Below are 12,755 nucleotides of genomic sequence, written 5' to 3' on the forward strand. Positions count from 1 at the left end.
TTTTAAGTAATCAATAAAATAATTAGTGTGTTATATGGTGCGTTTTATTGTTTTTATTTTAAACGAGCAACACTCATCAATATATTTATTAAACACTAGTTTAGTTTAGAACAAAATAATTTCCTGTAACCACTACGAAAGCAACTGATATATTGAAGGGGATTATTCATCTTCTCTATCGGATATTTCTGATTAAAATCGAGACATCTTGAGAGCTGTAAAGTATAATATATAATACATTAGCACTTTAGCAGGAGAAGAGTTGTAGCATACGGGATAAAGGGACTGTACAAAATATAATACTTATTAAAAACTCTTTGAAATTTCATGGGATTTTTGATTTTTACTTCAAACTGTTTTCTGAGAAACCCCCTAACGCTTGGTTGGTAGATTCCACATCAGAACAAAATTTAGATTTTAATGGTGATATACATTGTGGTTGGACTTTGGAGTGGCATAGTTATAATAACTTTGACATCGGATGAACGGCAACAAAGGTGAGACTGATCCATGGCGGTGGTGAGGCAGTGGCAAGTTCATCAGCTGCAGATCGGAGCTGGTGGTGTTGTGACCAGACTGAGGAAAAGGAGAACAAAGAGAAAGATAAAGGAGAAAGAGCAGTTTCTAGTAGCGGTTTTGAGAGTGGGTTTCTAATTGCACCTGACCAAGTGAGATCATACCAATGGTGGATATAGGTAGAGTGTATATCGGAGAAGCAACAAGAGGTCGTGGTGTTCCAATCCGAGTTGAGCTCCATTATGTTACTAATCAGACCCATTGAAGTCCTCGGTTTCATCTGGCCACCCCAAAACGGATAACGGAAGCATCTTCCTCGTTTCTTGGTCGTCGTAGGCACCTGCTTCCTTAAGGTGATCGTCTTCTTCTAGAGCGGCGTATCATGCCGGTATTCAAAGCTGTCTCGAGATGCACCAGTCGCATATGTTCTCTAGCCATCTTCTCAATTCAGCAGAGTACTGCTGCAACATCAAGAGCCTCCGTTGCCATCACGTTGCAACTCACGTACCACTGAGGCTTTAACATAGGCTCAGCAACATCGCTACTTCTAGAGCAAACTCCAACCGTCATCCCGTGGTTTTCCTCACCACTGTTTAACATCAGATGACAATCTTGATCAACAAAGTGTTTATGAAAGACCATTAGAGAATAAATGCTTCAGCTATGAGAGTCAAACTTCCCAAAAAGAATTAAAAGACTTTAGTTATAGCAACCAACATACCAAATCAGTGACCGATATTCTCAAGTATAAGAGAATGACAGAGATATCCACAACAAAGGAAGTACCTTGAAGGTTTATCTAAATCCAACTATATCATTAGTTCCCAGAGCCGTCAGCTGCAAAATTATATTTGAGAGATTGCATCTCTTGATCTCTGGTTTAGTTGAATATCTTCGAGTCTCTCAAATTCCCACTCCGGATAAAGACGAAAGCACTGCCCAGGAACCTCACGTCCACCAAAGTAAAAGCCAATCATCTTTCCCTCCCGACAGAATCCAGCATTGTATACGAACTGAGGCAATTCTTCGTGAGCGAAAAAAAGAGAAAAAAAAATACACAGAACATCAATTAACTTGGTTCCGAGCAAAATAGAGATAGCCACTACCGGTTTCACCAACAATAATCGAAATATCATTCTTTCGAACCTCCTCAATCAAACGTTTCTCCACTGGACTAGAACAGACAAACACCAACAGAGTTTAGTCTCCGCAGCCGTGGAAAAAAAAAAAAAAAAAAAAACACAAAGAGCCCAAGTTTGTAATAAGGTAGCGAAATAACCAGCACCTGAAGCAAATAGGAAGAGACCTTCTATGTTCTGCTAGCTGTGATAAGTAAAAAATTCACTCGCAAAATCATTATGCAAAAATCCATTTTTTTTTTTTTTCTTTCTGGGAAATCATATCAGAACACTATGGTTAATAATAGTTAGTAAGAGACAAACCTGAAGATTGGAACTTAGGGTTCGGTTTGTACTACAGAGCCCCTCCAATGTTCTCCTTGCGCCATTAATGGCATCCTCAAAAAAATCCCATCGGACAAGAAACTCAACAACAGGAGTAATTATAATAGAGCTCGATTTGGAACAGCAACTTGATTAGTGGCCTGTGCTCTCGCTCGTTTGGTTCTATGCCAGGCGAAAAAACCAACACACAAATTTGGTTATTCGCTTGGTTCAATTCAAATACCGGTCGGTTGAACCGGTTTATGATTGTTTTTGGTTTTCCCTTATTACAATGTTTGGTTTCTGGTTTATATATATGATTTTGTTATTTAAGGTTTAGATTTCCGATTTTGATTATATATTTTGAAGCTGTCGTTTATGATTTAAAATGGAATCAATTACAAGATGACCACTTTCACGGATGGTATTTGTTGCTTTCACCACTTTCCCAACAGTTTACAGATTTACTATTTATTTGCTACGCGAGATTATGCAGTTACCCTTCTTCTCATATTGGTAAATGTTTTATCAACGATTTATATATTATTATTCGTTGCCCCTGCCTGAGACCGGCGAGAAAGCAAACAGGAAACATTTGGTTTCCAGACCAGTAATGAGGGGCAATAATGGTCGCCCTACATTTTGCGTACAAAAAACAAAACCTCACACGTGCATGTAGCGTTCCTCGGTTCCAGCTTTAATTTTCTATATCCTGTCCTCCTCTGCTACTTGATATTACTAGCGATCCGGGGACATTGTTTCATTTAGAAGTTGCAGAGATCGAAAGGAAGTCAGTTGATAGGTAAGTAAAGACAGGATTTGTTTTTTTAACAACTTCAGTTTCAAACGACATCAGTCTACTCTGAATCTTACTTCTTATCCTCTTTTCCTCCTTTTAGGTTGTTTTCCATCAATAATGGATGCCGACAGTAAGGTTGTTCATGAATCTCATAGCCCAGGTTTGTATACCTCATCATTAGACAGACCGGTAACGATTCCGTCTGGGTTCTCATTGGAGGAAATTTAATTCGGCATGCTGTGTAAGGTTTAGTGTCCTTCTCGTATGTCTGCTCTTTTAGAACTGATATATCTTGGTTCTGTGTGTGTTAATTATGCTTGGGTTCTCATTGTCCGTTCTTAATTTGGGAATGCTTAGTAGGGTTTAGTTCTCTGGTAGTGTAGAACTGCTATAACTATGTGGTCTATATCGCAATTACGTTTGGGTTCTCAGTTGTCGTTCTTAATTTGGGCATGTCCTGTAGGGTTTAGTTCCCTTCTATGTTCGTCTAGAACTGCTATAACTAAGTGGTGTCCGTTTGACTTACGCTTGGGTTTTCAGTTGAATAAATTAGATTTCGTTTTCTCATCTCCTTTTGAAAAACAGTTTTTCTAATATTACTGTCTACGTCTGTCAATGGTATAGGTGCCCTGCCTGCCAGAATTTTTGCTATTGATTGCTATCCAGACTATGCAGTCCGAATGAACTCTTACTCTAAACCCAAGTACTTGATTGACATTTCAAAAATACTTCAAGGGATGCCAGAATTTGATCGGTTGCTGGCTTCCCCGCTTGGGAAGCTTTTTTCTCTTCATGTTCGTCAATGTTCATTGTCTGGCCAGTTGGTTCACCAGATGCTTTGTAGGCAGCTCTACACAGAGAACATTGATGAGCTGTGGTTCGTCTTTGGGGGTCATCCATTGCGGTTCTCCCTTCAAGAGTTCGAAGATGTTACTGGCCTACGGTGTTACCCTTTACCTTTGGAGAATGAACTCACCGCTGCAACCACTCATTGTGAAGGTGACTCCCCTTACTGGTATACGTTACTTGGCGGAACACTTGGTTCTCTGACAGTTAAAGAAATTGTCAGCCGGTTGAAATCTGAATCAAATATGCCTATGTGGGGTAAATTTAGACTTTGTCTAATTGTTATTGTGGAGGGCATACTTCTATGTAGGAACCAACCAGTCAAACCATCTGCGGAAGTGGTTGAGATGGTCAAAGATGTTGATTTTTTTAAAAAAATTTCTTGGGGTCGCCACTCATTTACAAGGCTGCTGCGAATGGTGAAAGTTGGAAGCTATTTGCCAACCTCAGTGTCTTTACTTGCGAAGCTTAAAAAATCGTCCATGTCTGTCCACGGTTTTCCTCTTGCAATCCAGTTGTTTGCATTCACATATGTGCCATTGTTGCTTAAATACCTCCCTCATGGGCGAGATATGTCGACCTTTCTTGACGAAGTTGTTGTGATTCTTCCGAAGTGCAAGTCATCCCATACAACAACCATTTTCGATGTTGGAAATGATCCCGCCGTATGATTTTCTGCCTCTGTCTTTATGGTCTCTATCTTTTGCTATTCTCGCTGTCTTTTACTATATTATTTTCTTTTTTATTGCAGTTGTTCGTTATGTCTCCCAAACCTCGCCAGCATGTCTTTCTAACATCTGGGTATTGCGACCCCAAGGTTAAGCATTTAGAGAGCCTTATTGTTTCCGGCTATCACTTCATCAAGGAAAGTTGGTCTGGAGGTGATTCATCGCGACCACTTCTACTCTATGCACAGAAACATAAACTATTAGACCTAACCAGCTCCAGTGAACGTTCCGAAACAGAAAGAAATGGAAAAAAAAACAAAAAAAGGTCAGAACCTCAGGATTGCTGAAGACGTTGATTCTATCATAAAGGTTAAACTTTCGACCTTCAAGGCATCTCTTATGGGTGAAGTTCGTGAACTTCTCCACAAACGTCAGTTTGCAGCCGTTGGCAACGTTGCTAAAGGTAAACACACATGCTCTACTGTGTTTATACTTTTCTTTACTCCCCTTTCACAGACTATAAAGATGTGTTGTGTTTGTGTCTCAGGTACATATCTGGTGTCAAGCTCTGCAGTAGGTTCACCTAGCCATAGTCAATCACCAATTTCTGATACTAGGCCATCAGCTATTATCGCCCTACATCCCTCTGATTCAATACCGTTTTCCTCTGCCGCTCCCCTCCTCTTCCAATGGGTATTCTTATTTGCACCATGTGAATGTCGTTGCTTCCTCGTACAAGGTTTGTTTGTATCCTTTACACTTACTTCGACCATGTACTTACTATATTTCTGACCGTTGAGCTGAGGTTCATCTCCGTGTAAATTTTCCAAATTATTCCTGTGATTCATAGGTCCATGTGCCTTCACTTAACGGTCATAATGCTCAGCCATCACTGCCCATATTATCACCTGCTCCACTTAAGAGACTCCATAGCATTCCGCTCTCTGTCCTTCCAGTATGTTTCCTGCCTAACAACCTAAACTTCCCATTTCTCATATTCGACTAATCTCCTCACGATTACTAACTCTAGAAGTTATGTTTTAATTCCAACAGAAACAACCTTCTCGCATATCTTTACTACACGAAGCCGCAAAGTACTCTTCCATTATATACTCGATACGTACTGGAAACGAAGAGGAAGTTGATTTGGTTCATGTGACACATCCTCCCATGGCGACGTATCAGCGCTATATGCAGATTCAAAGGTTTGTTGTTACATTGGAGCAACAACTACTTCTTATGCTTCCAACAAAATATCCACACCACATGATGGGCCTTCACTCGCTAGCAAGAGAATAACCATTTTTGATTCCATGTTCACACCTGTCATGACCAATAGGTTTCTGAGTGTCAATCAGAGACCCAAAACATCAAATTCTTAGAGTCCTTTGTTGGTTGCATATGTTCGTAGTGATGTAGACGGTCGTGATTCTCATCTGGAGTTGATCAGAGATGTTGACATTGTTTATCTCCCCATGAATTGGGGGAAAAAACATTGGGTTGCCTTGGCCGTACATATTTTGAAGGGTCATATTGACATCCTCGACCCTTTCCACGCCTGCACATCTGACAGCAAGGTTGTTTCTTACATGACTCCTATTTCAAAAATGTTACCAGCGCTCATTCGTTCCGTTTGTTCGACTGTACCATCGTGTTGGGATGCCTCTGGTATCACTTTCAAAAGGTTGCATGGCCGGCCACAAAATACTCGTGGTGGCGACTGTGGTCTACTAGCTATAAAATTTATTGAACTTCATTCACACAACCTAGCTGACGAGCTCCACCATCTTACCGAAACACAAGTTGATGCCATCAGAATGCATTATGCCCGTGCGATCTATGAAGAGTTTGCTTATAGAACTTTACCTACTCATTAGCTATGTATAGTGTCTCCCTGTCACCACATACAGAATCTGTATTTGCTACTTGTAACAGTCAATCATTTCTCCATTATCATAGAATGTTAAACTGTCTTCAATACATACCAAGTTATAAGGTTTTAAGATTTCTGTTATTCCACACACTCGCCAATACGCCGTTCATTTACTCTGCAAAAAATTAGATCAAATCTTCCATAACTCTAAAACAACATCTGTCTACTGAAAATTTCACTCTCCAGTGAAGAATACTGATATTAATGCCCACCTACTTGTTCTATGCCAATCAATGCTTCCACAGGAAGTCTATAATTTGTTTTTGTTCCCTATTCATTACAAAATTACTCTTCCTCTGCCAATATCAGTACGAACAGCAATGGAAAAGCTTGATTTCAATACTGCTCTTGACATAGCTAGACGTGTTGGTGAAGAATAATTTACTGATCTTCGTGGTATGCTTCTAGCTTCGAAATTTTACAACAAAGTCGCAACCCATCCTGCGGGGCTCCACAATGTCGTCCTCGATCTCTTCCTTACTAACGCTTCACTTATTAATCTTTCTTCTACCTACCAGCCTTTCTTTTTTCATTGTTTACAATCTCATAATCCCACTGCGGTTTACCTTGAAAGCATCCCACTTGCTGCGAAAATGGGCCGTGCAGAAGATAGTCTTCAGATGTTATGCACTATTGGGAGTAGTTCACCGCATTCGTTGTTCGCCAAAGGGGTGTTCCAGCTTTGCCTTGGGTTCTACTCAGAATCAATCTCCACAATTGAAACATTTGTCTCGTCTACTTGTGATTTCCGACAAGCTGATCATATTTCTAGCAGTGTCTTCCACCATATCCTACAAATAGGCCCTACTAAGCTTCGTTCCCATGCTAATACGTGGAACTATGTTGACATCCCTCCATGTATTATCACTAGTTGTCGTATGGACAGACGCTACGTTAGTTGTTTCTTCTATTGGTATTGTGTCATGTGGTTGCTCCTTTGTTAGTTCTAGTGTTGTACTCCCAACTGTTAGTACCACTTCTTCGTAGTAGCTAATCTTTCAGTTTGTATTCGTCCAGTACCACTTAATGAAGCTAAATCCTCTGCTTTTACCGAAAACGTCTGCAGAGCCGAATATACATTTACTACCATTTGCAGTAACCTTTACTATTTAACCATCATTAGTAAATACCACATACTAGACAGATAACTCCCACCTTCCCCGTTCAGAGGCCTCTATATAAAGACCGGGGAACCCTTTTCTTTTGCCACATTGATATCACACATACACAACCACTACCGCTCTCCTATGGATACCATTCCATAGCCTATCCTCCTTGACATTGTCCGTCACCTTTCTCACCATGGCTTTTAAGAGCTAGGTCCTTTGATTGCTGCCTCTCTGTCTTTTGCTACTCTCGCCTTGGACAAAAGTGTTCTTACTGAGGCCGATATCGATGAGTTCATATTTGTCAGCCCACTAGCAAACGAGGGATCTATATATCGTCCATTTTTCCTCTGATGTCTGGAGGCTCTCAACTCAACGGCCCAGTACGTGGAAGGGTTACGTTTGGCTGCACAAAGCGGACCTTCACAACGAGCTGTTGACCTCCTAGCTGAAGCTGCTGGCCGCATCATCTAAAATCCCTTTGCTATTGGCGTGGTGCTTATTTGTTCTGGTTGCTTCGACGATGGCATGCGTGTTATGGACTCATTCTTCTCTTTGGTCCCTACAATCGAAGAAGCAGTAGGCATTGGTGAAATGGTTCTCACAAAAGTACGTGACATGGGGTTTCCAAGGAGTGACCCCTACGACCACACGTTCCGCTTTGGAGGAGGGCTCCCAAACTGTTTTCTTAATGGGTACTTTGTTCTGTACCTTTGTCACAAATGCTTTGTGTACATGTATGCAACCCGTTTCCGAGATTTATGCTAAAAAACTATGCTTTCTTCCTCGTGTCTACCCTTTACAGTCTATGTAATCACTAGTTTCTTCCTGTTAAATAAACTGATAAGATGTTGTCCTATGTCTTAATCACATATTTCTTGGCCCCCTGAAGACAAACATGTATTTCACTTAACTTAGCTCTCGTAAACACTATGCACATACGGATCAACATGTTTTAAAAAAGCAGCAATCCCATTACTATGCATAAGAGCAAGTTCAAGTACAACAATATTAAAAGCGTTTTTCATCCATACATATACATGCAATAAACCTTCACATCGCAAACTTGGAATATGTTACGATGTTCTAGTCAATTACATAATGGGAGAGAACTCCCATTCGTAAGGTCATAGTAACATAAAAATCTAACTGGCAGTGCCATCTAGATAGGATGCACTGCTTTGCACTGTGCGGTATGCTCCTCGCTTCTAAAAAAAGCATCCATCGCATGCGTCACTCCTGCATTCTTCGAGAAAAACCTTCAACGCCCCTATAGAACCTGAAATGTGTTGTCACACTCAGTACAAGTGCAATGGTAATCCAAAGCATCCAGACAAATAGTAATAAGCTATAAACCTTACGGAGGTGATTAGAGTTTACGTAACCCATAAACAAAGAGATCAACTACATACACAATTGGCCTCAAAGCAGAAGCATCCCAAAAAACCTACACTGGCCCATCCCTTGTAATATATATTAAGCCTTGGCAGAACTCATATGCTTTTGCAAAGTATATTAGCTAATTGTAGGCAACCAAATACTTGAAGCCGGTAAATTAAGTTTAACATTTTGTTTACTCGCATACCACATAGTTGCCTTGCCTATTGCCTTTACCAAAAAGAAAATATATTGCTGCTTTTCCACAAAAAAACCTACTCCCACCAGCAGACACCTTTGAACGTTATTCATAACAATGCCAAATGAGATGTCTTTCGTAAGTTCTGGAAGTTATAGTAAGAATATGCAGACCGTAAGCAGGCATATTAGAAGTTGCTGTGTTATGTCCTGATTGAAAGCATATTGAACACTTATTTGCTACCCTCTTGCGCCTTTTAGCCCCCTGCAAATCAAGTTAAACAATTATGTATACACCATAAATCATTGTGTAAGTACCTTGAACAATTGAGTTCATTGTACCATGAACTCTCCAGTCGAAGGGATCCTCCGCTTTCTTCTACGTCCAGGGCCATTCTTGTTTGTCGGGGGGATGAATTCAGTTTCTTCCACATCCGCTGGTACTTCCTCGTCACATTGATTAGGCACAAGGTAAATGAATTCTGCATATGCTTGGGCGAACAGTTTAACCTCGTACTCTAGGCCAACCAATGTCTGAACGTCAATCTGCTTCATTTTTGCCGCAGCCAGAGCATGGCATCACGGTATTTGCAGTTTCTGGAACTGAAGACATGTACAAGTTTTCTTAAGAAAGTCAACATAGTACATTTTCTTTCCATTACTAACTTGAAAACTCCACGTGGAAACCACTTTTACAGCTAAACCGGCAGAAGACGTCTAGTGACGCAACAGTAACTTGTTAACATTTGGTGTTATGGTCTGTCCCAAGGCCAACAGTCTTATGCCCTTCTCGCAATACATGCTCCAAGCGCGAAGAATAGATACTTAAACTGCTTGGCAGCAAGTCCTCCACCAGTATACTCTAGTTTGTATATAGTTCCTGAATTGCCTTTTTCAACAAGTGCAGGTACACTACAAGCAACTTGTAGCCACACTCATCACTTCCCCGAGTTTTGATTATAGCAGCTTCCCTAGCATACCATGCCTTCATATATGTTATCGACACTTTGAGCTCTTCAAGCACTATAGCTGGGATATCAACGGCCCGTGGTCGAGGCAAATCATTAGCATACTTTCCTTTTAGCACCTCCGCTATAACTTTGGCTGACGCTTATTTCTCATATTGGGACCTTGCGGTTATTGAACATATGTGAGTTAGAGTTGCTGTTCTAATTTCACAATTCTTAGAAAACTTTGAAACAAAATGCCCAAACACCCTCCAAGCACATAGTGGATCAACACAAACACAAATAATCTTGTCTGGTTCAGATTTAGCAAGTTTGAAATGGAACAACCTCTTGATGACATATAGCTAGAGTGTTTTGCATTTCTACAATATCTTTAAACACTCGCCCAATATATATTGCATCTTCTTCAGCAGCTACAGTTGCACACCCATTTGTGTTTGTGAGCTGGTATATGTCATCAAAAACAGGTTCAGCGTCACGGCGTTGAGTAAAATCTTCAAACGCAGGATCCGTGCTGCCACCATTATTACCATCAGCCACATGAAGTGACCCGCTAAAAGCGTTATTCAGCTTAATGCTTGGCGCATCTACACGTCTTCCCTCGGAATCTCCTTGTATGGTATCTCTAGACCGTCCTACATCAAAGCCTGTAGGGTCGACAGCTGAAACATCTGCTACAATGTTCTCATCTCCTAGAAGATTTGAACCACTTGCTCGAGGAAGCAACTCAGAGTCAGATGATTCACTGGTTTCACCATATCCCACCTCAACTAAACCAGTGTCCCTACCGTCGACATCCTCAGGTGATCCATCTGATCCAATCCCTCCTTCGTTGGTTTTCCAACCTATAGGTGACCCATCGGCTTGGACGTTTGGATCATTAAATTCAGGTAAACCATCCAATGTGATATTTTCATCAGAGCATAGTGCTGCCTCGCTCCGCTATGCACAATAAGCCAAAACTGTTTCTCCTACGTCCTCTGATCCGCTACCACCTACTTGATCAACCACATCACGAGATCCATCCTTTTCCACTAGAGGGTCTGTGAAATTGACTGGATAATCTTCATCGAACACCATACTCCAATAGTTATCGTTGCAAATATCTTCGTCGTCTGACCCTGAAGAAACCAATGCATCAGTCCACGAAGTTTCATTCTCATTCTCACCGCCGGCATCCGCAGTCTCCTTACATTTGTTTTTCCCCTCCAACAGCCGAGACTGAGTGCACTGATCCTCAATTTCTGCAATCTCTCTCATAAAACCTTCATCCTCATCACTTACTAGAAAGTTGTTTACACCGACATCTTCTGACTTACTCCTGTCAGAGTGAACAGATAGGGAAGGCGTCCTAGCATCTGCAAGTCTAATGATCCCACTTTTATTAGTATCAGGCCAGACGTCCGAACCATGATCCATACGATTACTCCTCCGACTGTAGTTTCCTTCGGCATAACCTGCAACCGAGTATATTCTCATTGCGCCGTAGGAGCAAGAAGCATCATTTCCATCAAATAAACGTCTCCTAACACCACTAAACTTATTACAATCAGTGGTGCGTGCATCACCAAGTCCTTCCAACCTAGTATGCCCTACCGACACTCGCGTTACACCACCAATGTTTTCATCACTCGCAATCTCTTTGCCCTTGTCAGTTGCAAGTCCACATTGCTTTCGGATGACGGTGCCTTCAGCAGCACTGCTTTCATGATCAAGGGACAGTAACATATTTAGATGTGTTGCGGTTTTCTGAACTTCCAAGAAGTTTCGTATGCTCATACTGCTTGTGATGACGACTGGAGGTTTTACATTAACTGAAAAGACTGAAAGTTGTGACGGAAGCCAGTAGCTTAATTTAGGCTTAAAGTTCATTCCATCAAGCTCAAACTCCTAACGAACCAGCATGATAAGCTCCTCGTAACTCTTCTACATGGTCATGGAAATGCTGCGTGCGTAGCATTCTTTAGCAATATAGAAGTACCAAGCACCCGTATTAGAGCATTCCCAACTCCCAACAATAACAAACACAGCCACTTCTGCTCCATGAAACCCATAACACACAAATAAACGAAATAAGCAACTATATAACAACCAAGTCGCCAGAGGAAACCCATAAGACATTCATCAAACACCGGAATGTACCCCTATCACATTAACTACAAATTAACAAGACAAACAGCTTGTTCACAATCTGATAGAATAGTCTAAGTGAGGGAGAATCTAAGTTACCTGCGGATCCATATGTCTGCTACCAATTCTTCTTCTTCTTGCGTAACCCGTTTCCTCTGTTCAGTCGAACTTGTGTAAATAATTTTTTTCTCCAATATCCACTGCCCGTAAAAAAAAAAATTCGAAAACCCTCAACTATCCTGCTCTTCAACTAACGGCAAAATCGTCTACAAAATGGTAGATCCAAAAGCCCATTAAGAAAATGACAGATCCAATAACTTTTTAACAAAATTGGCAGTTTAGACAAGAAGTCCTTTAAAATGGTCTCTTTTTCTTTGTTTAAATTAAATATTCTATCTATGTTATTAATTAGAGAGCACACTTAAAAGGATAATAAATAAATAAATAAAAAATATAAACTATAGAACACTACGGTAAAACCTCTATAAAATACTCTATAAATTAATAAACATCTTCAATTAATAAATTTTGTTGGTCCCAAGTCAGACGAATATAAAAAATAGCAAAATTCGATAAGATAATAGAGATAATAATTTTTTAAAAATCTCTTACAAAATATAGTCCTAATAATATCATAAATTAATAATTATGAAATTTTACATATATATATATATGCTGATATAATAACTTATGCTTTAAAAATTTGATTTTTTCCAAAAGCTCATATCTATAAAACAATTGTTATGTTGTATTTTCAAACTATAATGATATA

At 40.3% G+C, this 12,755-nt stretch overlaps 1 protein-coding gene, 1 long non-coding RNA gene and 1 pseudogene across 7 annotated transcripts; 1 reads left to right on the forward strand and 2 right to left on the reverse strand.

Annotated features, from left to right (window-relative positions):
• Positions 1 to 286: 286 nt before the first annotated feature.
• LOC104742233 (uncharacterized) lies at positions 287 to 2,143 on the reverse strand. Of its 5 annotated transcripts, none has more exons than XR_015579662.1 (5): positions 1,959 to 2,143; positions 1,802 to 1,839; positions 1,663 to 1,690; positions 1,303 to 1,540; positions 287 to 1,105 (listed from the first exon to the last, which is right to left on the reverse strand). It is a non-coding gene; the product is annotated as an uncharacterized LOC104742233 (long non-coding RNA). The 5 variants fall into 5 exon arrangements; XR_015579664.1 differs by having other exon boundaries at positions 1,303 to 1,529; positions 1,959 to 2,127; XR_015579663.1 differs by having other exon boundaries at positions 1,303 to 1,529; positions 1,623 to 1,690; positions 1,959 to 2,113.
• A 313-nt stretch (positions 2,144 to 2,456) lies between these two features.
• Positions 2,457 to 6,288, forward strand: LOC104742234 (uncharacterized). 2 transcript variants are annotated; one of them, XM_010463214.3, is made up of 7 exons: positions 2,457 to 2,760; positions 2,858 to 3,003; positions 3,382 to 4,268; positions 4,355 to 4,734; positions 4,819 to 5,010; positions 5,122 to 5,226; positions 5,325 to 6,288. In XM_010463214.3, the coding sequence occupies exons 3-4, from the start codon at positions 3,438 to 3,440 to the stop codon at positions 4,616 to 4,618; spliced, it is 1,095 nt and encodes a 364-aa protein (XP_010461516.1). In that variant the 5' UTR covers positions 2,457 to 2,760; positions 2,858 to 3,003; positions 3,382 to 3,437; the 3' UTR covers positions 4,619 to 4,734; positions 4,819 to 5,010; positions 5,122 to 5,226; positions 5,325 to 6,288. The 2 variants fall into 2 exon arrangements, with proteins under 2 accessions (XP_010461516.1, XP_087339612.1); XM_087483486.1 differs by having other exon boundaries at positions 2,526 to 2,760; positions 2,858 to 2,998.
• Positions 6,289 to 8,991: 2,703 nt separating this feature from the next.
• On the reverse strand, positions 8,992 to 12,094 carry LOC147928662 (uncharacterized; annotated as a pseudogene).
• Positions 12,095 to 12,755: the final 661 nt, after the last annotated feature.

This window comes from Camelina sativa, chromosome 14 (assembly GCF_030686135.1).
Source record: "Camelina sativa cultivar CO46 ecotype springtype chromosome 14, ASM3068613v1".
NCBI lineage: Eukaryota > Viridiplantae > Streptophyta > Magnoliopsida > Brassicales > Brassicaceae > Camelina > Camelina sativa.